General features: G+C 41.0%; 1 protein-coding gene across 2 annotated transcripts; it reads right to left on the bottom strand.

Annotated features, from left to right (window-relative positions):
- Positions 1-1,195: 1,195 nt before the first annotated feature.
- Positions 1,196-25,807, bottom strand: PLEK (pleckstrin). 2 transcript variants are annotated; one of them, XM_040993295.1, is made up of 9 exons: positions 25,674-25,807; positions 16,795-16,950; positions 16,383-16,561; positions 14,892-14,983; positions 11,944-12,128; positions 10,461-10,565; positions 5,248-5,331; positions 4,355-4,424; positions 1,196-3,077 (listed from the first exon to the last, which is right to left on the bottom strand). In XM_040993295.1, the coding sequence occupies exons 1-9, from the start codon at positions 25,713-25,715 to the stop codon at positions 2,941-2,943; spliced, it is 1,050 nt and encodes a 349-aa protein (XP_040849229.1). In that variant the 5' UTR covers positions 25,716-25,807; the 3' UTR covers positions 1,196-2,940. The 2 variants fall into 2 exon arrangements, with proteins under 2 accessions (XP_040849229.1, XP_040849230.1); XM_040993296.1 differs by lacking the exon at positions 25,674-25,807 and adding an exon at positions 20,273-20,360.

Below are 25,807 nucleotides of genomic sequence, written 5' to 3' on the forward strand. Positions count from 1 at the left end.
TATTCAGAGCAGAATGTAAAACTAATGGGAAATATTAGGTAATGACCTTTGTGATTTGCCTATTTCCCCAAGGCTGATGATAAATGTCTGTACCAGGCTTCACACAGGATCCAGAGGAAATGATGTTGATGCTCTGCTTAGCTTTATTTAGCATTTACTAACAAGCACAGAGAACCTATTTGTTATTTTAGACTTAGAGAGTTCCTCATTTTGCTGTTTAAAGTCATTCTGTGCGAGTGTGTGTGTGTGTGTGTGTGTGCAAGAGAAACCTAACATCCTTCCTTAAATCAGTACTGAATTCTTCACTTACGTGTATGATTCTCACTTGGCATGCCTCCTTCTGTTTTTCTCTCAGAGAGTGTTAGATCTCTTGAACTGAGCACTCTAAATATTCTGGCTTATTGTTATTCTTGTAATTCCAGAAGTCACGGTCCTCCTTTATTTAGTCACCATTGGTTGTATATTATAGTTTGTCACTCACTGTAAAGTGGAATCCTGAGTCCTGGCTGCCCCATATTTCTTTCCAGGGTCTGATGCTCCTCGCTTGGAGCTGATATGTTGTATAGTTCATTAGTCATATCATTAGTCATTCTGGGGCTCAGACTCTCATGCTTAATTTCTAGGCCAAAAATACACACAACATCCATAGCTGTCTTCCAACATTCATTTTACTAATATAACCTTCATTCCACCAGGATCATCTGTATCAGGAAGCCTTGACCACTCTGCATGCTCATCAGGTCAATATATATAAACCATAAAATGCCAGCCCCAGAGCATAGTATTTTCCTAAACTACCACGTGAGTAATGCTGCCTGGAACTGAGCACTGCACATCTGCTCATTTATACATAGCAGCCCTTGGTGGGAAACTTCCTTTCCTCCAATATAAACAGCTTTATTCATCTTTAATGTATTCTTTCACTAGCCTGAACATCATAATCATGGTCTTGTAGTAAAAAAGAATGAGTGATACTATCTGGCTGGCTGCTGTATACTTATATTCCTTAAACGTTAGCTTTACTTTCTTTATGTTTTTAGTGTTCCCCAGAATAACTGACTTTTTTTTAAAGAATCATAAAGTCAATGAGATGACATGAGATGAAAGACTGTGTTCTGTAATGTCTTCAACAAATGAAAGTGAATTATAGAAAAAGGGAGTCAATGGGAGACAAAACAGTCATCACACCAATAGCTCTAAACCCAATCACATTTATTTTAAAACATAAGATTCTGTCCCACACTAATAATATTGTTAACGGTGAATGCAGAAAACCTATTGAGCATATTCTATGAAGACAATCTGCTAAGGAATCAGAGAAAAAGATAGGTCTTTAACTGCTAAGTCACTGACCAAACAATCCAAGAGTGTTAACAGCCTGGTGAAGACTGTGAGGGAATTAAGAGAGCAAGAAAGGAATTGATAAAACCGGGAAGAACTTCCTATTCTTTCCTTACTGGGGACTTAGAGTTAAATATCTGAAGTTGGAAAATATACACACACACATACAAACACACCCCTAGTTTTATGGGCAGTATCTCAGTTTTGGAGAATTACTAGTGAGTGATCACATTCAAAAGTTGTGGTAGCCTAGTGGCTAAAGTCCTCGCCCCTCACATGTTGGGATCCCATGTTGGGGCCAGTTCGTGTCCCAGCTGCTCCACTTTCCAGCCAGCTCCCTGACTGTGGCCTGGAAAAGCAGTCAAGGACAACCCAAAGCCTTGGGATCCTGTACAGTGTGGGAGACCCAGAAGCTCCTGGCTCCTGGCTTAGCTCCAACCATTGTGGCCACTTGGGAATGAACCAGCAGATGGAAGATCTTCCTCTTTGTCTCTCCTCTCCGTAAATCTGACTTTCCAATAAAAATAGATAATAAATCTTTTTTAAAAAAAAAATAGTTGCCAGCAAATCCAAAATTTGAATCAAGATCACATAACTCTAAAGCTTAAGTAGGAGCTGCTACTACTGTGCTTAAAATATATGCCCACAACTGTTACAGTTAATAGGAGCCTTACAGCCACCTCTGGGAGCTCTCTGCAGACTGGAACCCTTTCAGTGCTGACTTTGGAGAAGCTCATCATCCCATCAACTCAACCCTCTGGCTGGGAGGAACATCCTAGTCAAGCTACCTCACTCATGGAGGAAATTCAGCTGGCCATTCTTTTTTTCCTATACAATTTAACTGAAAGTGAATCACATGGATTTGGGTCCTTCCTCCTAACAATAATAATAAATGGCACAGAATGTTCCCAAGAGGCATAAAGGGAGACTCCCCTTGCCCCTGCTAAAATTAGCCTCAAGTGACAACAGGACAGTCTGCTCTGTTGGGAGATGGAAAAGGCCATTGTCTGCTTTCTAACTTCCTTAGATCTCTTTCTCAAAAGACCTAACTTCCCAGGCCTCACCCTAAAAGCTACCACCATTTGCAATGAGTGACAAAGGACAAAGAGAGGTTCATGTCTAGTACTCAGAGTTCAGGTTGGCAAAAATGTCAAAGGGAAGAGTTGTCTTGGGTCTAATACATCTGAAAGCAACTGAAGGCCATGACATAACCAAGTAACAACATCAGCAGGATGACCAGAGACACCATTGTGTCCATAGGTATTAGAATCACAGGGCTCTATTTTAAGCAGGCTACAGGAGACCTTAGAGAGCTCCTCGTTTAGCTCCTTCATTTCCCACCAGGTGCCCTAAGGTCAGGAGCAATGAAGTAGCCCAGCTATGCCGCACAGCTGCTTGGGGGATGCAGAATGGTGGTGAGAGGATGTAGTGAGCAGTGAGGGGCAGTAAACATAGTGTAGCACATGGTAAGATACACTCAGAACTTCCTGCAGATGAAAATTTCCCACCCCAGACCCTCTCCTGTTGATGTGTCCCAGTAGCAGACAGATCCCAGATGGGGCTTCCCGCAAGAGGGGTTGGGGAGCTGCAGCTGTGTCCTCACTTCCCAGTGCGGGAAGCCACCTGAATGGCTTTGATCCACTCTATGCGTTCATTGGGGCTGGCTGCTTGCAAGAAATAATGCACTTCGTCAGCTGTGATGATCTCAAACAGGTTCTCTTTATCATTCTTCTTGGCTGGTGAAATAGTAAGCAAATTATACATATAGGCACAAGAAAAGTCATCTGTAAATTACAGATTCCTGTGGCTTTTATTGCTCTCAAAATTAAATAAGTTATATTCAAACATATGAATATTGTATGATATATAGACTTGTGGGTAAATCTATATATCACTTGTATAGGTAGGTACATGTAGTATGATTATGCATGTGTCTATGTATTTTTAAAATATAAATGTAACATTGAGGAGAAACAGTTTTTCTCATAGCTTATATGCAAACTAGGTTTCGCATGGTTTCCTACTATAGTATTTAATGAGAAACTCATTAAATTAAACTTTGTCTATAATATAAACCAATGGAGTGAAAATAATATAATAAAGGATATTTGAATATAACATAATATAATATTGCACAATAATATTCACCAGTGCCACATGTATACCCTGAAATAGCATTTTTGTTGAAAGAGCAAAATGCAATAAACTAGTCAATACTGTGACAAGTCTTAGAAAATCCATTTCAAATTTAAAAAGCAATATACTCCATACTGTAAAACTAAAGTAGAATTCTAGACGAAGGCAGGGTAGTGGAGTGGACACATCCAGGGGTAGCAAAACTCCATGCTTTTGTAGCTGTGATGTTTTTCTGTCAGCCTTTATAACATATAATCCCAAGACAGCAAAATGAAGCCCGGTTAGGGCTGTCAAAGCGGCATCTCATCAGTGACACCGGTTTTCTCTAGCTCCCAGAAGTCAGCCAACACCCACAGTTATTGCATGTGCCATATCACAGATATGTCAACTGGGGCAAGCCCCTATGTGTGGAGCAGGAACTAAGCTTCAGCGCAGTTGGTGATTCACTCAGGGACATGTGACTGACCAGCAGAAACCAAGTTACAACCAGATGCACCATCCACTCACCACTGCCTCTCTGCATGCTGTGGGCAATTCCCTGGTCTGGATAAGTAAAAGATCTCCTACTGCGGAGTCCTACCGAAGGACTGAATTACACAATGTCCATCTGAGCCAGTTCTGAGGTTGCAGATTTTACTGAACATTGTTGGAGGACATAGTCAAGACATCACAAAGGCACTTTTCATTCTCTATCAAAGCCTAGAGTGGAGCAGCCTCTGGGAGAAAATAGCTTCTGGTCTCCTTTAAGCTTTTCAGACCTTAAAATCATTCATGCATATGCCCGACTGACTGACTGATTAACATTGGCTCAGGATGCCCAGGAGTAGGAAGAGAGACAGAACAGATGCACCTCCCTCCCACAGCAATCCATTCTTACCATCTGGGTTGCTCTCCACTGAAGTCACCACACAGCCTCTCAAGCGAACCGCTCCCAGGGGATCTTCCCCCTACAGGAGAGAGAAGTAGTCAGTTATGTTCCCAAAACGCATACTATGCTGGTATAGAAACACACAGACTCATTCCAGTATAGATCAAGCGTCCCCAGAGAAATAAAAACAGATTAGCAGGAAACCCTTTCCTGATTTGTACCTTCCATATCCACTTCAGAGGACGCTTGGGAGGCTAAATGAGAAAATTCAACTGAATCTGCACTTCAGATGTGGAGGGAAAGTGGAGGGGAGGTGGAGAAGCTGAGGCCACAATGTCCCACTGAAGAGGAGCTGCAGGGGTTCGGAGCTCTTTGGCTACATGCACCAGATGTGTGAAAGCTTGTATAATCCTCACAGAACAGAATCAAAGGACCCTGCCTTCAAGCAAAGACTGGAGATCCAAACCAATCAGAATTGACTTTATGCTTTGGAGATGGTCCATTTCATCAGGGAAAATATCCTTTTAACAATTGGTAGTCCATATTACCATACTTTAAAAATGCTCTCCCTGAGCTTGGCCTAGAGGAAAAATTGAGTTGTTCTACATATCATGCCAGGGGTAGAGTGTTGGACTGCTTGAATTTCCTTGAAAGATCAAATTAGGACAAACAAAAAAGTTATGCTAAGCCAATCAAATAATAATATAATGATTTTTTTCTTCTATCTCTGAGCTCATCCTGTCCTCAGAAGCCTAAGAAATAAGATCTTTGTATTGAGAGATAATAGACAAGGCAGAGGATGTTGGAAGTAGGAGGGGGTGAGTAGGAAAGGGACGTGTCGTGAGATTGTAAACATAGTAGAAGCTTCTAGTTGAACGGATTTGGAAACCATAGAATCTTACCCCAGCAGGATCGTAGTAGTGCAGGTAGGCAGGGTTTTCTCTCAGAACGAACTTCCTCACTTTCCAGTTTTTCCTCCTATGTCCCTGTATTCAGGATCAACACAAGGAGTAATGAGTTCTGAGCATCATTCTACATGCAGAACCCACCTAAGTCCTTGCCTAGTGGCAAAAACGAAAAGAAAAGATAAAACCTGAAATGCAGAGAACCAAGTTCCAAGCCAGGGCTCTGTCAGCAAACCAGCACAAAGGTTACTTAAAAATGTGGTTGTTTTAAGCAAATGGATTAAATTATTCCTTAGATTGATGTCATTTGGGGGATATCAGAGTGGTTAAGATGTGGCACTGCTCTTCAAGGAGGTCATGACTTTGTGAAATATAAAATAACAAATGCCTAAATCAAGTAATTGATACAGAAAATGGGTTCCAAAGGAATTAAATGAAGGTACACAACTGTGGGTTTAGGATGTCAGCAAAATCTCCATAAAGATCTCAGCTCATTCATATGGGGAAACTCAGGATTCAGGAGAGTGGGAAAGAGGTAGATGGGAAACCCAACACACAAAAGCAGAGGTGAGAACACACACGGCATATGCAGATGTGAATGAATGATGAATGAGACAGTTTGGCTAGAATGCAGGGTTCACAAGGAGTAGCAAAAGCAAGATTGCAAACTTGTAAAAGTGGGCATAGTAACAATAAGACTTGGGGATGATGCCAATGGCTTTTGAGTAATAAAGTGAAAAGATGACACTCACAGCTTCGGGAAATGAATAGAATGGCAATGCACAGTGTGGACCAACTGGGGGCTGGATTAAAGGAAAACTAGGATAAAGATAATAAAGTTAAAAAGTGTCATTAGGAAATGACTCCAGTAATTCTGAAATAAAATAATTAGGGACCAACCTCAGGTAGCAGCAGCAGAAGGGAATGGAATGTAGTTGTAACAGATAGGATGAAAAAAAAAAACAGGACTAGGACTTGGCATTTCCCAACACGATTAAACACTGACATCATCTAGACTGGATTTTAAGGATAAGATTTACATTCTGCTTATCTTTGCTCCCCTGTCCCAACACTGCCAGCAGTACATGAAAGCTGCTTTGCACCTCTTTGCAACTCCCTGAGCCACTCATTTATTTCAGCTAACCTAGAATAAGTTTTAAAATGTCATGACAAGGGGCTAACACTGTGACACAGCAGGTTAATCCACTGTTTAGGATACTGGCAGCCATATCAGAATCCTGCTTGGAGTCCTGGCTGCTCTGCTTCCAATATAGCTTTCTGCTGACATAACTGAGAGAGAAGACTACAACTTTTAAAAATAATTTTGCTTATTTGAAAAGCAGAGTTACAGAGATTGAAGAGAAGTAGAGGCAGAGAGAGAGAATCTTCAAACCACTGGTTCATTTCCCCAGATGGCCATGACACTGGGGAAATGAACCAGTGGTTTGGACCAGGCCAAATCCAGTAGCCAGGAGCTTCTTCCAGTCCTCCCACATGGGTACAGGGGCCCAAGCATTTGGGCTATCTTCCATTGCCTTCTCCATACTGCCAACAGGGAGCTGTATTGGAAACTGGGACTTGAACTGGCACACACATAGGAATGACAACACTGCAAATGGTAAAGCTACAAAGCCACAGCATCAGTCCCAAGGCAGTAGATTGTTAAAAGCCACTGAAATCCTGATTCTGTGGTTTCCTACAGAAAATTCAAATCATTTAAATTATCCCAGAAGCACTGGAGGGAGAACAAGATTGGATGAGGAGAAGATACATAGCTCCTCTGTGAATGCAAATAATTTTTTTTTTTTTAAAGATTTATTTTTATTATTTTTTTATTGGAAAGGCGGATATACAGAGAGAAGAGACAGAGAGGAAGATCTTCCGTCCGATGATTCACTCCCCAAGTGAGCGCAACGGGCCGATACTATGCCGATCCGAAGCCAGGAGCCTCTTCTGGGTCTCCCACGCGGGTGCAGGTTCCCAAAGCTTTGGGCTGTCCTCGACTGCTTTCCCAGGCCACAGGCAGGGAGATGGAAGGGAAGCGGGGCTGCCGGGATTAGAACCGGCGCCCATATGGGATCCCGGGCGTGCAAGGCGAGGACCTTTAACCACTTGCGCCACCGCGCCGGGCCCAATGCAAATAATTTTTATGATTTCTAAAACACCACATATTGAAAGCACCAATGTGTGAATTTTCTAATATTTTTCATTGTGTTTGCATTGGAACAAACGAAATGTGGTTTTAGCAAACAGTGTCTTCTTCAAAAAACTATGTCAAAGGAATATAAAGGTAGCTTTTGAGAATAGGCCAAGGTGTTTTGGCCATGCATATAGTCAAGGATCTCTTTTCCAAGGAACATTTAACTTGGCTGAAGGATAGACCCAAGAGCCCTGTAAACACAGAGACTATTTCTCATTGCTGCATTATATCCTCAGTGGTGTGATGCCTCAGCTTCTGAAAGTATGAATTCCTACTCTTTGCTCTATTTAATACTACCCAAAAGCTGAGGATGCCAAAACTGCCACCCCACACTACTTCCTCCTCATCTGTAGACAGTGTCCTGCCAGCTCATGCAAATGCTGAGTGATCGCCAAGTTATCCTGAATCAGTGGAAGAGGAAGGCAACAGGAGGATGTGAAATCAGCTAAGCCTAGCCAGCCACTATATTCTCTTGAAGCCCTCACTGACATTACAAAGTGGTGTATTGCTAGTAAGTATCTGATCATCTGTCACTTTATATGTGTTTTCTGAAAATGTGAAGGAAAGCATGTATTCCTGGGTTTTCCAAGAATTGTTACTGAACTGTCAAAATCATCTACTTAACATTCAATTTAATTCATTCCACGAGTGTTTGCTGCCTGTAATAGACCAAGAAGGATACTTTTCTCTGCTGTAGAAGAGAGAAAAGCATATGTAACACACTGAGGCTCTCCATCGTCACGTGGCTGATAACTAAACAACTAGCTATTTCATTCTTGTTAGAACAGAAGGAAGTATATAATCCAAGATCCTTCATCTTCTAACTTGCTCCATTTTCCAAGTATGGTTATTTCCCCAGGGATAGAGAAATGAGAAGAATGGAGGAGGAAGAGAACCATCCTCTAGGCGAACACAACAAATTGCAATGAGGTGTAGGACACCATGTCCTTTTTCATGATAAGCTTATGTAGATTAGCTCTGGTCAAATCCTAGTAGAGAACACTACAGTGGTTCTTTTTTCTGGGACTTAAAGGAAAATAGTTATTTAATGCCCTCAGGTGATTCTGACACAAACCAGAGTTACTAACTACTGAGCTCAAAGGTTAAAAAACATTATAGGAGAATATCAACTCAAAGAAAATACATTTTTCATTTCTTCCTCTTTGTCAGCCAGAGAAGAATTATTTCACAGGAAATGCACATAGATTTTTGTTTCCCTATATGGAAAGGAAGGTGGTAAGGATGACTGTGTCAACAGCTGTATTTTGCTATTGGGACAAATTAGCTATAAAGAAAAAGGCTTGGCTGCATAGCAGATCTGCTTGGGGATTGCAAAAATCAAGAGACTCTGATTTAATTGGCCTGAGGTGCAATTATAACAGCTCCCTGTGGGATTCAAAAGTATACCAAGTGGACTAGTTAAGTCTAAATTGTACCTACTAAAGGCCAAGTAAAGTAAGGCAAAGGAAAAATGCCTTAGTTTCCTCGTCACCATTATCTCACCCACAAGAAGCCGTTCCCTCAGCTGATTTTTGACCATCCACAGTCTCTTCCTGAGGTGCGCTGTTTGGATATGATGACTTCAGTCCAGCTCAGACTTTATATACCACTTAACTAACACTTAACTCTGCCTTTTAAGAGTGGTTCTCGATTAGGGCTTATCTAAGAAACTAATTCAAGAAATGGCTGATAACATAGCATTATAGAAGGAATAAATAAAATAAGAAAACATGAAATTCTCTCTCAAATCATTCAAAAGTCACCTTCTACTACTCATAGTCAAAGAGCTGGGAACATAAAATGTTTGGCAGGACTAACGGGGAAACCACCCATGGTCAAACTCTGTCCGCAGGGTAGCTGCCTGGAGCCTTCCCTGCAATCTACTTGGCTAGTTATCTTGTCATTAAAAAAAAAAAAAGATATTAGAATAGTTCATGGGTTCTTTTTAAACCCTTGCTATGTGTTTCTGATGATCCAGGACTCAGAGTGACCAGCATCCACCCTTTGAAGTATAACTGCATACTTTGGATTCTCTTCTTACCCATCCATTCATCACTGAGACAGGTTGAGGGAGTCAAATGTCTCAATCGCATGGGGTGTATAGACTGCAAGAAATGCTCCTCAGAATGGATAGGACCTTTTCTTGTGTACTAAGCAGTGCTTCTCAGCTCACAGCATAGCCAGGAAGGCAAGGCCTTGACCCTCTAAAGCAGCATTGGCTCCTATGATAGAGCATGTTAGTCTCTGTTTCACTCTGAATATTGCCACATCCTCCTGCTACTTCCTTGGGTGAATGTTGGTCCTGGCCTCCTAACTCACTCCCTACCCTTGTGCTTATCTTACTTCTTAGGTTCTAGGGCATTAGCAGCTGGTATCTGGCTACAGCTTGTTAGCTCATGGCAGCCTCTGTCCCCCAGAAAGATGGTGGGTGTACTTGTGGACACCTTATAATTACACATGAGTTTCCCCTAAGACTGTGCCCCTGCCATCAGACTGGTTTTGACCTTTGTCTGCTGTTCTTGTGGAATTGGCCTTAGGCATTCCCTGCTTTGGGTCCCACAGTTCCCTATTCACAGTCTGGAAATGCCAAGCTCTTGCTTTCAGTGACACGAGGTATCCCCATTCTACTTGTAATCTGTTCAGATTTCCTTGTTACCTTAAAAGGAGACATAGGCACAATGTGAGTTCTTTTACCATGAAACATCTGTCTTTTGGATGGCATCTTTTAGACAATTTATTTTCTTCAGCCAATGAAATGGGCAATATTTTTCTTGAAACATTTAATCTTATGGTATTGAGAAAAGAAGTGTTTCCTATATCTAAGGGTATTTTCTGCCTTGCATGGCTTAGACTTGACACTTTGATCACACCTAGCTGTTTTCTATCTTTCACTCTGAGTTTCATTTTCTGAATGATTATTGGCCAGATAAACCAAATGCCATTTGGTCATTTAGGGGGGAAAAAAGGGTTTGGTAAGATAGTCTGGAAGGCAATAGAGATGGCTACTCACCTGCTTCAGTAAACATCCCTGCTTGATAATGACCCCTCTGAATTCTTCTTTCAGAATCGCATCATCATCACTGGAATTTTCTTCACAGAAGAACCCACTGTCTGGCTGTTGGGAAACCAGGCAGCAAGATGACTTTCCCAGTCTCCAACATATATACCATTCCCACTTCTCCCTCCCCTGCAGCCACCACAGCAGCCCCTACTTTTCCTTCTGGCTATTGTATATGCCCATTCTGACCTTTAAAGGTTATTCTCGGCTAGCTCACTGTCCCTCCTCCAGCCTCTCCCCCTAGCTGTTGTTCCTTTCAGGTACAATCTATCTTCCCAATGCCCTTTCATTGTCGAGGGTTCCTAAAACAATATTCAAAGTTTGGCTCACTCTTCCTCACTGTGCTCATTTCTACCCTGAGAGCCTTCTTTCTCTTAGGAAAGCATACCGCTAATACAGAATTTGTTTCATATACATCTTACAATGTTATCACCATTGAATCTTTTGGTACCCAGCCTTGTTCCTGCAGTTTGGGAAGACCAAGTGCAGTTGTCCAGCCTCATCTATTGTCCCTTGCTTGTATATAAATGAGTGATGAATCATACACAGAAAGAAGGGCCACCGTGATTGGTGTTTTTAGAATCATAAATGTATGAAAGGCTAGAAATATCCAGCTCAAAGTCCCCTTTCCCTCTCTCCTCCCCAAATAATACTATTGACAGTGTAACTTCCCCCCTTGAAATGAAATTGCCTAGAAGATTCACTTCACTTTTCTAATAAGGATGCTTCTCTGAAGTAGATTGTTCACTTCTATACTCTGATCCAAAATAGAAACAAAATGACCAAAATCCCCGTAGAAATCCACTGCTGCTATCATTCTCCCATGGCCCAAGATTAGATCTATTTTATGTGATACAGTGTTTCTCAATCTGCAGTCAGCAAATGGCAAGAACACAAGAGGATTATTAGAAGTGATTATATAAGCATATTTTAAATTTGCATTAAGAGTTAGATATTTTAATATGTATTTGGAAAAATACTACTAGCATGCCACACGTAAGCTTCAGGGAGATCAGATTTTCAGCACTTTATCCCTACTAATCCAGCTCCTTTTTCTAGGAGAGTGCTTACCATGTGTAAAAATAATTCATTTTCATTGCTCAGAATAAGAAAAGTATGATATTTTAAAAATCCATTTACACAGCACTGTTCAAGGGAACACCCATTTCCTTTATAAACTGAATCGCTTAGTGATGGCTGGGGCAGTAGAGGTTCAGAATGAGTCCTCCAGTTTCAAGGCTTTGAGTATTTTCTTTACCTCTGCCTGACCTCTTCCTCCCCTGACAACCCAGTCATTTCTCATCTAATAGTTCCCTTTAAGGTTAGGCTTTTTTTTTTTTTCATATACATGACTATAAACTACAGTCAACCTAGAATCTGCCCAGGGCTGCCTCCACTATAAAGAATAAATAGATGGGTAGCCTTTCTCACTTACAAAGTAGTAGAAGGCATCAGGATTATCCAGAAAGGGGTTTTCAGCAGTTCCATCCACTGCAGCCTTGGACAGGTCTCCCGCAGGCTGCAGATAGCCTTCGCTGAGCAGTGATGAGGCAACCATGAGGCCTTCCTGGCGGTTCCGAACGGACTGGTTGGATACCAGCCAGTCGATGACACAGCTACCTGGATGGGGACCATCAGAGGGAAAGTGAACTCTCCTTCCCAAGGAACAATCAATCCACTGACCCTCACCCCAGAACTGGCTGCAGGGCACATGTGTGTCTGCCTTGTCACATCTGCCCTGCTATTCCAAGGAGAAAGCAAAGAAACCTTGTAAAGATTTCTCAAAAACATTTACCCACTCCTTAAGAAAAGGTCAAAGAAACTGGTTTTGAGCTAGCTTATTTATTTATGTATTTATGTATGTATTTATTTATTTATTCCATTAGCAAACACTTATTGAGCAATTGTCAAGGTGAGTTTTGTGTCAGTTCTAAAGAGCAGAATAGATGAGGAGTATTTTAATAAGTACCCATCATTACATCAGCACACTGAACTGCTGGGTCCAATGTGGAGGTGGGGCTGGGAGGACGAAGATGGGGAGGGAGTTGAGATGCACTGTCAAGAAAACACTCATAGAGGAAGTGACACTGGGCCTACACCTAAAAAAACTGAGTAGCTGTTTGCCAAGCATATGAGGCAAGAGCTAAGAGGAATTGGCACATAGGATGAGGGGCACAGCGTGAACAAATGCATACAGGCAGCCACCAGCTCTCAGGAACAGAGAAAAGAGTTGAAAGAAGACCAGAAAAGGGGGGTACAAGGGTTGGAAAAGCTTTGATGGCAAAATGAGAAACTTGGCGGGGGACAGTCATTGCAAGTTTTTAAATAGGAAATGACACAATGAAATGTGTGTGTTCTAAATGCAAAGTTGATGCTATCACTTTTACTGGTCACTGAAGTCAACAGGGAAACCTTGGGGAGCATTTCATCAACTTTATGCCTCAAGAGATGATATAAAGGAATTAAAAATCAAATTGATCCATCAGCTGGGTTATGAGCAGACCAAAACAAAGTTTTGTGTTCACAAAAGTGTGTCCATGATGAAAGTAGCCAGAGAGATAACACAGCAGCACACCCAGGGCACTCCATGCACCATCAGTGGCTGTGCTGTCTGTAAGATCCACAAGACAAGGAAAGTATTTGGTTTGTGAGCTCTCCATAAATTTCATGTATGGAAAACTCTTGCCCATTCTTCTTTCTCTACAAGGATAAGGTAAGTGATAGTACATTTCTACTTCTACTTCTCAGAGTAATGCTGTACTAAAGGCTCAGAGAATTTAAGTGATCTCAGGCCTAAAGCTATGCTTATGTTGGGCCTTCACTTTTTAAGTCTTTTAACTCTTGAGTCCACTCTTGTTTAGCTGGGCATGTTGAACCTGAAGAGCACAATTCACTCAGGTCTCCCACTCACCTGACATTCAAGATCATCCATCACAACCTGCGCCTGCCTGGGTCCCATGTCTGCTGCAGCCTTCATTCCCCAGGCCACCTCATTCCCAGACGTAAGCTCCACTCACGGAGATTTCGACATCCTATTCTGACCTTTAGTGGGAAGCCCCTAAGATGTGACAGCCCAAAACTCTAGAACTCAGTAATACATTACACAGGAAATGAGTCCAGACTACACTGAAACCCCTTTCTTAGCCCTTTGCCTGGGACTCTGTGCTAGTAACCTTAGTTCTGTCACTTAGGGCTGTCTAGCTTTTGTTAGTTTCCCTTACCATTTCCATGGCTTCTTGGTGTCTTGGTTCCAAATATTGGCCCTTATTTTTCTGATGCTAATGGACTGTTGGCTTGACTCTCTAAGGCCATCACAAGCCACATGTTTTTTTCTTTCCCTTCCCAAATCTGACTTGATGGGACATCCTCTCAGATTCTACATCTATTGTACTTTCTCAGAACTTTCTTCCTTTGACTTCTCTTGTCACAATAAGGAAGCTGTCACTGTCGCCCGACCAACCTATTGCCAAACTGTAGGTTGCCTTTTGTGCTGTCTAATGATCCATCAGCACTGTCAGTCTGATTGTTTCTTTTCATGGGCACATATCTGTACACTGTTGTGCCAAAACTCTGTCCTGTATTCTGCCCAGCCTATTCATTAGCAATCACAAGTAACTAAATGAATTTGGGGTCAAATTTCAGCATCACCTCTTACCACCCCAATAACCCTGTGAGTTTTTTTCTCTTTTCTGAACTCACAGAATTTGTTCTGCAGACTTAGGGGATTTTTAATCATAAGAACCAAGTTGAGAAATCATACCATATAGCACTTAGTAGATGCCAAGCACAATTTCATACATATAGTAGCAAGCTGTGAAGAGAGAGCCCATGATCATTCCCTTTATAGACAGGGAAATTGCAGCACAGTATGGCTAAGTTATTGGTGCAAGGCTTCATGGATAGACAGTTGCAGAGCCAGGATTTGAGGCCAGGTGGTATGGCTCCAAAGAGTATGCTTTTAATCACTTCATACTCTGTCTAAACTCATAACACTAAATACCTCACCCTGTACAGGCTCTGACACCCCTGATATTGTCATTTAAGTCTCGCAATATATGTTTTGGTCCCTGTTTATCATAGTAAAGGTTTCATTTTACCAGTTTGTTTTCTATTTCTGTTATTTCTCAATACGGCTCTGTCTTTGAGAGGAAAGGTCCTTTGGTTGATACATTAGAACTTATAAAATGTCTTGAACAATAAAGTTCCTTTCTACTTCCTGTTTCCACGCTGAGGAAGCTCCATTCTTAGTGTCACCAGCGTGCAATCTCTGGCTTTTTCTACTCTGGCTTCATGCTCCACACACAGCACCTCTTCTGTGAGAACAAAGGGAACTCCTTATTGCTCTCCCCTGGTGTCCCACTTCAGGCTTGCAAGTGCATTTACCTGTGAAGCAGTGATTAAAAATCTTCTTGTCCTTCTCCAGATTCAGTTCTTTCACTCCTTTCTCAGCATCTTTCATGGACAAATACAGGGCACTGCACAGAGATGGAAACAGATGGATGAGTGGGGAGTGTAGAGAAAGGTTAGTGCTGTCTGCAGGTGGCCATGTTGGACAAGCTGCTCCTGTGCAAATGTTGCCAGCACTCCAGTTGTCCTGAGCCTCACTTTTCCACTAGACCATGTGTACTCAAAGGGCAGTCTCATATTAACTCTCAAGCCTGCAGCATACACTAGGTTGGTCCTTAAAATCTCTTAAACTCATTAACCTCTGTTGACTTAATTCCTGGCATCTGAAAGGGACAGTTTTTCAAAATAGGTGCCAAAGATTAACTGTTCTCAGAATCAGTTTTTAAAAATGGATCCAGTATTGTAGCACAGCAAATTAAGCCACCACCACACAGTGCCAACATGCCAAATGAGTACCAGTTTGAGTCCTGGATGCTCCATTTCCCATCTAGCTCCTACTAATGCACCTAGAAAAGCAGACGATGGCCCTTCCTTGTGTTTTTATATCTGTCCTTGAGGTAATAAAGGTCAGATAGTCTTGTCAGATACATCCTAAGCAATGAAACAGAAGGCCATGTTTGTGCTCTCTTTGAGTCCACATAGTTCAAGCATCATTCCCCCGTGACTTTGTCCACCCTGGCCAGGAATCCAGTCACGATGACTCACGGTAGCGGCTGCAGGTGGAGTCTTTGCTGGTGAGGGAAGCTTGCCCAACCTCACTGTGCTCCCTGCACATGCTTCATCAAACTGCTGTGACACAGCGAGTTTGCTAGTCATGCAGAGGGAAGTCTTCAGGACCCTCTTAAAGAGCTCTTCCCCACCCCAAAGTCCCATGGAAGTGGAATTCTTGCTAGATATTTTAGTCAGTTAGTAGGGATTCTTCCCAACAGGACTTCCGGTTTAGAGTGAGCTCAATATTCAAAACAAAACAAAACCCCACCAAGAAGGACCAGATTATAACAAAGGGAGGAGTGCATATGTCCAGAGAAGATGGGAAACACACAGAAAGGAAGGAATCCCCTTCCCAACCCCGTCAGGGGCTAGGTTCATCTGTTGGTCTCTGACCCTTCTTTATGCTACAAGAGTCCAGTAAATCAGGGCACAAATTATTTCTACCCAGAATGAGTGTTTTCCTTGAATGTCTTTTCCTGAGTTTATGAACTTATGAACTTGAACTTGAAATTTTGCTTGCTTGGGAAACTAGAGCCCCAAGCTAGGCAATAAAGAGGCCATGATTATTCCTTGGGACTCAAGCTAATATCTTCATGTGCCAAGTGTCAGTGTCAGCCCAGCAGAGTGAACACAGACTTGGGAGGCAGCCCAAGCAAGCCTTCAAGCAGCACCTTTCTATATCCCTCCCTGTAAGAAGATGGGGGTGCGGGGAGGCAAGAAAACAAACGATAGAGAAAAGCAAACACAGAAAATCACCCCAAGTCAATGGTTTCTGGTAGCCGAATGGACCTCCTGGTGGATTTCCTCGAAAACTTCTGGCCACCTTCAACACATCTTATGGCTTTCTTGATGTCCCGAACCCAAGTATCTCTCTCCTCCAGGAAGGCTGCCTGGAAGTAGATGGGTTGCTTGGCAGTAACGATCTTGAACACAAACTAAAAAATAGAAAATATCCCATTAGGATTGGTTCCTTTCAAGAGGTTGAGACCCCCTCATGAGTTAGATCCAAACCTGTTCTGCCCAGGAGAGACCCTGACTCCCTGGTGAGGAGCTGGTCGTGGAGAGCAAGACTGGCCCAGGGAGCAGCACTCATATGGCAGGCTGGGCATGGACTAAGAGGTCAACCTCTGGCAAGGGGGCTCCACAGTCGTTCTTGACATCAACTTACCATCCTTTTGCTGAATTCGTTGCAAGGACTGATCACCGTGCTTCCTTTCAGGGGAATCATTCCATTGGGGACGGCCTCGCCTTTCCCTTTGTAGAATTCAATCCCATCTTCTAATAATACAACCCACAGAGGTTTCCAGGTATTGAACACACTTCCCTGTAATCACAAAAATAGCGCTAGAGAGAGCAGGGCTCTTTGTGACCTGATTCTTCCTAACAGATAAGATTCTATGTTTCCTTAGTGTAGACTTCACTCATGTTCGGTGACACCTTCTGTGATGCTTCCTCTCAAATCAGTGATTTCTCATGATGTCATTCTCATTTCTACCCCAACCCTGTGCACAGTGAGTGAACTCTCTGAGTCTCTGGAATGTTCCTTTTCCCCTCCTTGACTAAGCTTTCTGTGTCCTCCAAGCCTCAGCTTGGCCACCTCATTGATGTTAGCTTCCCAGCACTGACTCTCCTGAGCCCAGGATCAGCCCTGGCTTTTCTCACAGATTGTCCCAGGCATCCTGGAACTTGTTATGTACGGCCTTCACTGTTCTTTAATTGTCTTCAGTGTGGTTATCTTTGCTTCTCCATGGCAATGGCATGATCAGGTACTTTCACTGGCTCATGATACTAAGCACACAGATGTTCATTAAAATAATACAATGATCATTTCCTAAACTGCCAACTGCTAGCAGCCATCATACTTCACTGAAAAGAGTGACCAGTCCTTATCATTTACTTCATCCCCACCCAGGCCCTTTCCTGCACCTCCCTTTTCATAGTTGGTTCACACCAACAACAACCACAAAGGAACCACTTCGTTTTTCTCACCTTCTGCTGCTTGTAAGAACTGAAACACACTCTGTACAACGTTTTACCCATGACCTTACAGTTTATTTTTTGATCTTTTTTTTTTCATTTTAAAAAATTTAACTGCCTATCTTGAAGATAGAAAGAGGTGGTTTTGGTTGGAAGGTTTGATATTTTTGTTTTAGAAAGCTTCAATTCTTGCAGATGTCTGTCAGTAACAAAGAGTCAAATAGTCTATATTCTGAGCATAGGAAGCTTTTTTCCTAGGATTTTTAAAACTATGATCTGTAACTATGATCGGTGGCCACTGTGGCACTGCTGTTAAGCTACCATTTGGGACAACCGTGCTCCTCGTCAGAGGACCTTGGCATGAGTCTGAGTTTCACTTCCAATTCCAGCTTCCTGCTAATGTGCTCCCTGGGAAGCAGCAGATGATGGATCAAGTAATTGGATTCCTGCCACCCATGTGGAAACCTAGAATGGGTTCCTAATTTCTGGCCTTTGGCTTCATGGGGGCTTGCAGGCATTTAAGGAGTGAGCCAGTAAATGAGATTCTCTCTTTCTCAAGTTAGTTTTTTAAAAGTCTTTAATCTCTTGCTTTTTCCCTGGTGGAATTCCATTCAAGGATCTCCCGTGAGATATATTCTGCCTCTTGTACTTCATGCCTCCTTCATCGTGGCATTTCTGAAATGCAGTGCTTTGCTTTCCTAGGAGGGAACAATAATTCTGTTGTCATACCCAAAACAAACATTAATTAGGCTTAGATCTGTAAAAAACATAGATATATTTATATATGTGTGTTGCGTGCATACATTATCTAATACAACATATGCATGTATGTATGAATTATAAGAGTTGTATACACATCTTATACATGAAGTGTTTAAGTATGATCCCTCAACTATGTCAACTATTTTGGAAGGACTGGAACCTAGCACACCATGAGAATGCCAAGTGCTCAATTTCTGGAACAAAGTGTTGTAATTAAAATCATAACATGTATTATTGAGTAGTTAAGACTAAACAATGAAGATATTTTAAAATTATTTACATAATATAAATAACAATGTGTAACAGTACTATTCTGTAAACGTTTACTGATCTAATAGCTTTGGCCAGGGTGAGGCAGATGATTAATATTTCTATGTGCAGGCCAGTGCAGCGTATGTATGCATTTGGGGAGTGATCCTGTGGATGAAAGCTCTCTATGTGTTTCTCTGTCTCTCTAATCCTCAAACAATTAAATACTTTAAAAGTTTTTAATCTGAGTTAGTGCCAAATCCCCTAGCAATAAATCAACCATTTTGACCAGACTAAGGAAGTCTGTCCTTTGAAAAAACTTTGAGCATTCTGCTTTGAAAAAGTAGAAGGTCTTTGCCTCTCTTCTCTGACCCATCATGTCACCCTATCATTACTACCAAAAAATAGAATTATTATCCAGTTCCCAGCAGATCCTGTTGCTTATCTCAAACACAAAGGGCATCTAAATAAAGGTCCAGTTGCCCAAAAGGAAGACTATTCATGCAAAAAAAAAAGATAAATAGTTGTGGGATTTATCATTTTCTTGTCCAAACATTTCCTGTTAGCTACAGAAAGTTTTTAAAATTAAAGACACACTATCTCTTTTCTGCACAGGCAGACTGACTACTCTAGACCAACACTGGTTATTTCCTTTTTTTAAAAACTGGGCAAAAATAGACACTAGGCCAACACATGAAATAATTGCCATCTCAAATGTGCTTCTGTTTTACAACTAAGACTCATATCCAGAAGATCTCCTGTAAGTCAATGGAAAAATAGGAATGTAACTTGTACAGAACAAAGAATGTGAACATGCACTTCACTACAGAAAATATTCAGAAAGTTTATGGAAAAGTCTTCAACATCATTATGTGTTAGGGAAGCACAGGTTCAAACTTCTCTGGAACATTCCTGGCTGGCAGAAGTGCACCGAGTTACATCCTATTTGGAATAGTGTTTTGCAGTTTATGTTATGCTACAGCTAACCACAAATTTGCACCAGTAATTTCATCCCTGGGCACAGATATAAGGGAAAGGAGCATATACTGCTGCTAGAGTTACAGCAAACAATGTTCATGGCACCTTTATCCAGAACTACCAAAAACAAAAGTAACATAAACAGGCGAATGGACAAGTAAATTATACAGTGTAATATATAAATTCATTCTTTATGTATTAAATTCAGATAATGGGGAGCAAGAGTTTGGCACAGCAGTTAAGATTTTGCTTGGGATGCTAGTATCTCACCAGAATGCCTGGTTTGAGTCCCAGCTACTCTGCTTCTGATCCAGCTACTTCCTGCTAATGCACATGCTGGGAGATGACAGATGATGGCTTATGTACTTAGACCCCTGTCACCTAGGTGGAAGTCACTGGTAGGAGTGCTGGGCTCCTGGCTTCAGCCTGGCCCAGCGCTTGCTGATGTGGGCATTTGGGGAATAAAATCAGTGAATGAAAGATGTCTCTCTCTTTTGCTCTTTTGCTCTGCTCTTCAAGTAAAAAATGAAAATTGTTACAATGTAATACAATTTAATGATTTTTTTAAATGAACTACTGATATAAGTCTGTACTGGTATCTATTCAATTTGTGAGATAAATCTCAGATATTATGGTGTGAAAAAAGAGACAAAATGTATTTAAAGAGTGATTTCACTTACATGAAATCCAAAAAGAGACATAACTGATAAGAAAATGAATTATTGGGGCTGGTGCTGTGACATGGCAGGTTAAGCAGTTGCCTGCAATGCTCGCATTCCATGAGGGCACCAGCTCGAGTCTGGATTGCTCCACTTCCTATCCAGCTCCCTCCTGATGTGCCTGAAAAATCAACAAATAATGGCTCAAAATCTCTGGCTCCTCCAACCATGTGGGAGACCCAGAAGAAATATCTGGCTTATGGTTTTGGTCTGACACAATCCCAGCTGTTGTGACCATTTAGAGAGTAAATAGAAGATTTTTCCCTCTGTCTCCTTCTCTCTCTCTCTCTCTCTCTCTGTCTCTCTCTCTGCAATTCTGCTTACAACTAAATGAAACAACTCATTATTTTAAAGAAATAAATTGAAAAGAAATGATAATAATGGTTATCTGTGATGGAAGAATAGAAAAGAAAGAGGAAATTGAAATATTACATGATACTGGAAATACCTGCATCTTCATCTGTGTGTTGTTCATATTGTTCACAAACGTCAATAATGGTGATATACTTTATGTACTTTTTTTGCATGTATGTAATACCTTAACTTAAAAAAATAATATTGTTCTACTTAGTATAGCAGAGGTCCTGTTGGTTAACTACACAGTGATCATTGCACCAACACCCTTCCTTTGGATTGCTTCTGTACAATAGCACTATACTTAGTTAGTTCTCTGTTTTACTCACAGGAAACATAGCTTATTTAATGCAAGTCATGGTTCTTGTCTGAATCATGCATTTTGGAAAAACACCTACGTAGGATATTTTTGAGTCATCTGGGGTCATTTGAACATAAAAAATAAAATAAAAAATAACATTGGAGCATATTAAATTTTCAGGCACAGCAGTCGCATTGTAGACATATAGGAGAATGTCTTGTTCTTAGAAGACAATGATCTAATTGGTAATATAATGTCTGCAGGTTATTCTCAGCTATCTTAACAGGAAGCTATATTAATGTGTATTAATACAGGGGTTTATAGATAGGGAAACAGAAAGCCAAAATTCCTAGCCATTATCAGTGGATGAATCTAGGTAAAAGCATATGAGGGGTATCAATGCTTTTTCCATTATTTTCTGTCGGTTTGAAATTTTGTTCAATAACTGGGAAAAATAGCAAATGAATGAAAATCTATTTGGATGATATATACTTTTTTGATTTATAGACAAATTTATTCATTAAAATTTTTAATTATCTTAAAATAAAGACACTTATTCAGTAACCTAGAAAGAAAAATTTCTATTAGGAGAGTGCTAAAATCTCTTTCAAATCTAAAAGTTAGTATTTGCCTCAGGAGTAGCTATGATAGGAAACTGCACAGTCCCTTGAGGCATTCAGCCTTGGAATGGGACTAGTTGGTAAAAGTCAGCCAGCTGGAAGTGATGAGAAGTGGAGCAGTGGGACACAAACTGGTGCCTATATGGGATCCCAGCACTCACAAGGTGGATTAGCCAACAGAGCCATCACACCAAGCCCAGAATCCTGATCTTTTAATTCCCAGTTGTGGGCTCCTTCCCTTCCCTTCCCTTCCTTTCCCCTTGGACATCACCTGCATTTTGGTTCTTGTGTAACAGAAATTCTGAAACCTGATTCAGTTTCTTTAGACCTGTAGCTAGCTATTTGATTTTAATGCTATAGAGATGTATGAGGAGCCTTTAAACAGTTCACAGAAATGCATGTTGTAAAAAGAACCATGCACAGATAGATTTTAAAACTTTTCTGCACTAAAATAAACTGATTTTTCATTGAATTCTCCACAAATGTTTTCAAGTTCCCTCGTATACACTTCTATTTGCTATGTGATTATTTGTATGCACATAAACTATATAAATATATAATATCACATATATTCATCCTTTCTGTCATAATGTGTAAAATTGCATGTTCACAGTTGGTTGTGTAGATGATGAGTCAGACTGGAAGATGCCAGTGAGAAACTGCTCATCATCATAGGACTGGTATAATTTAACACACCAGAGCCATATTGCATGATGACAAAAGGAAAAAAAAAACCTTAAAAGATGAGATATGTAACCACATAAAAATAAATCTCTGTATATGTGAAAAACTATAAAGTAACTGAGCCATGAAGATCCTGGTTAGGATGCTGCATCCAGTCTACGGCCATACCACCCTGAACGCACCCAATCTCGTCTGATCTCGGAAGCTAAGCAGGGTTGGACCTGGTTAGTACTTGGATGGGAGAGGATGCTGCATCCATAGGAAAGGGTCTAGATTTGATACCTGCCTCTTGCTCCTGACTCGCTCTTCCTGCTAATACAACCCTGAGAGGAGACTGAACCTCTAGTCCCTGAATTCAGTCTGGCTCCATCGTCAACAGTTGCACTTAGACAATGGATAATGGATGGGACATCTCTGTGTGTCTCTCAAATGGATAAATAATTTTAAAAGAGTGCAACAGCTGAAAGCCATTGCAAATGTATGGATGTGTTTAATACAGCATCGGGTGATTAAAGGTTTGTATCATTAATATATCTAACCTTTTAGGATCAACAAGAAATGTGCAAGCATTCCCAGTTTTCTAGTGGATAAATAATATAAAGCAGCAATCCTTAAAAGAAGGAATACTTGAATACAGCAAACATAGAAATGTACTGCTTCAACAGCAGTAAAAGAATTAAATAATGTACCCTTTTTCTCTAAAAAGATTTTTAAAGGATTTATACAATGCATTGGTAAAATTTGAGAAAATGGGTGTATGAACAATGAAAGAATTACGGTGAGCATATGAATGTGATTGTCAAAAAGACACTAACCTCATTGTGGGCTGTAAGTTGGAAGTATAGACTCTAAGGAAAGTGACCATGGGTTGTGCAACTGGACAACTCAGGCTCAAATCCCAGATCTGCTACATTTTAGCAATTTACTCTTGAGCAAATTTTAATCCCTGCTTTTCTACATCTGGCAAATGGGGAAAATGATATCTACTTAGGTTTGTGGAGAGACTGAAGGAACCCATGCACATTGCTGGCATCACTGCCTGGAACAGAGTAAACACTCATTAATATTCTCTATTCTCTATAACTCTGTCCTTATCATTTTGTTCAGGGACCCTCAAACTAACACATCAACAGGAGCTTTTCAAAAGATAGTCTCAGAATAGCACAATCTGTCCTAGAGAATTTTGCAAAAGAATTGACTAGGTTTTAGTAAATATGTGACAGGCAGAACAATGAGAATTGTCTTCAAAGAGGTGAAATACCCTGGGAATGAAACAGTATACTACCTGCAAGATGCCAGAGGTGGAGAATTTTTTTAAATGTGCACAATTGTAAGGATAAAATTAAATCAGTCAGTTCCCTGACAAGACAGCATGCTTGTTTACAAAATAACAAAAGCAATGCAACCCGCTGATAAGAAATTCACCACCATCCTGCAAGCTGTGGAATCCCATGTAGACACCAATTTGTGTCTGGCTGCTCCACTTCCCATCCAGCTCCCTGATTGTGGCCTGAGAAAGCAGCTGAGGATGGCCCAAAGCCTTGGGACTCTAAACCTAAATGGAGGACCTGGAAAAGGGTCCAGGCTTTGGATCGGCTCAGCTCTGGCCATTTCAGCCACGTGGGGAGTGAACCAAAGGATGGAGGATATTTCTCTCTCTCCTTCTCTTTGTGGGTCTGCCTTTCCCATAAAAATAAATAAGACTTTTTTAAAAAGGAAAAATGTAAATCTTATAATTTAAAATATAAACATGAACATGATTTAAATTATCTGATTAATTTAAATTGTAAACATGAAAATTATGGAAGATAAAAATTGTGAAATCATGAATATGATATTTCACTATATTTTATTCCAGGTGCATTTCTAGAGTAGCTTGTGTAGGCCATAATCTGGGAGGATTATTCTCACTAATCAAAAACTATTAATTTGAGCTCAAATGTTTGATAGCCTATCATCCACTGCTTTCTCAGACAGCCTCATTTATTTGAATTTTTATCTTATAATTTAGGGAGTTTAAAATATGAGTACAAAAATTTGTAACAATGATTTTCATGGAAAGATCTGTGATTATTTTAAACTTGAAAACCAACCAACCAAATATGTTTCATTTACTTGCTGTTCTGAGGGTAGTAGGCCAAGTGATCACAGAAAAAAAGTCATCATTTTTTATGTTGGTTCTCAAAGAATATTGACATCTATTACGAAGAATCTACCTAGAAGCCAGCATATTTGTGTGTGTGTTTTCTGAAATATGTTTAAGGATATAGCTGGCTGAGGGTAACTTATTCTCCAGCATTAACTCATACCTTACATACCACCTGAACACAATACAAATATGATTAAGTTTGCTTTAATAAAATCATAGGGGTCCTAAACAGATTTCAGTGCCATGAATCAGAAACCCAGTAATCCTTGTAGGTCTCTGATCCCAACTCTGTCACAGCCATGTGATGGTGGACAATCACCGACCCTCCTGGTTCCCAGTCTTCTCTTTCAAATGACACAACAAAGGCCTGACAATCTAAGGTCCCTTCTGGTCTGAAATCAAAGCAGAATCAGACAGCCATGAAGCCTGTGGAACTTTTTTAGAAGCAGATGTCAGGTTAAGTGTGAACCAAAGAGTGGCCTAACCCAGAGTTGCCTCTGGTGCTCATACAGTTAAAAAGCTAAGCATCTGAACAGATTCTGAGTTCAGTTTGCTTGTCAAGCCCTAAGCTCGCTTCTGTTGGGACACATGTGTGGGTGTGGTGTACGTGTGTGCATGCCCATGAGAGTAGGTGATTCCCAAAAGATGAAGTCACATCCTGAGGTGAAACAACTCAGCGTCCACTCACACCAAGACAAAGACCAACAGTGACAGCAAAACTCCATCTTTCTGATGCCACAGCAGTGAGACTTCAGTGTTTTTTGAGTAAACCTGAACTTCTCTTTCCTAATTTTTAAAATGGTGTGTCTCCCAAACTTGATGGCAGGTTACACAAATCTTCTAGGAAGAATGGGTGAACAAATTTAAACCCAACTAAGGATAAGGCCTTTTTATGAATCAATTATAGTTACTACATCATAACAACTCTTCTTGAATAGGGCTGTCATCTTCCAAACCCTGCAGTCTACAATCCTGGGACCCACGAGTTCCCCCTGTGCTGAAGCTTGAGCTGGGTGAGTTTACCTTTAAGAAACAAGGCACTGGTTTCCCATCTCTTCTCCACACAATCCTCATACTGCAGCCACTTCTACTTCAACATAGCATGAAGATTCAGCATGAAACATTCATGATGTCAGCATGTAGAATACTAGGCTGGATACGAATCATGCACACATGCACACACACACACACACACACACACACACACACACAGCCCGGCTCCAGTTACACCTTTGCAAGTGGCACTCTACTTACCTTCTTCACAAGGTAGCCCTCCCTGATCTGCTTTGGTTCCATGCTGGAGGCACAGGATGCTGGGAGGGTCTTAGTCAAGCTCTCTCAAACACTCAGCCTTCTCTGACAGTGAGGTGGTTGTAGGTTGCCTTTTA

This window comes from Ochotona curzoniae, unplaced genomic scaffold (genome assembly GCF_017591425.1).
Source record: "Ochotona curzoniae isolate NIBS_2020 unplaced genomic scaffold, NIBS_Ocur_1.0 contig_883, whole genome shotgun sequence".
NCBI lineage: Eukaryota > Metazoa > Chordata > Mammalia > Lagomorpha > Ochotonidae > Ochotona > Ochotona curzoniae.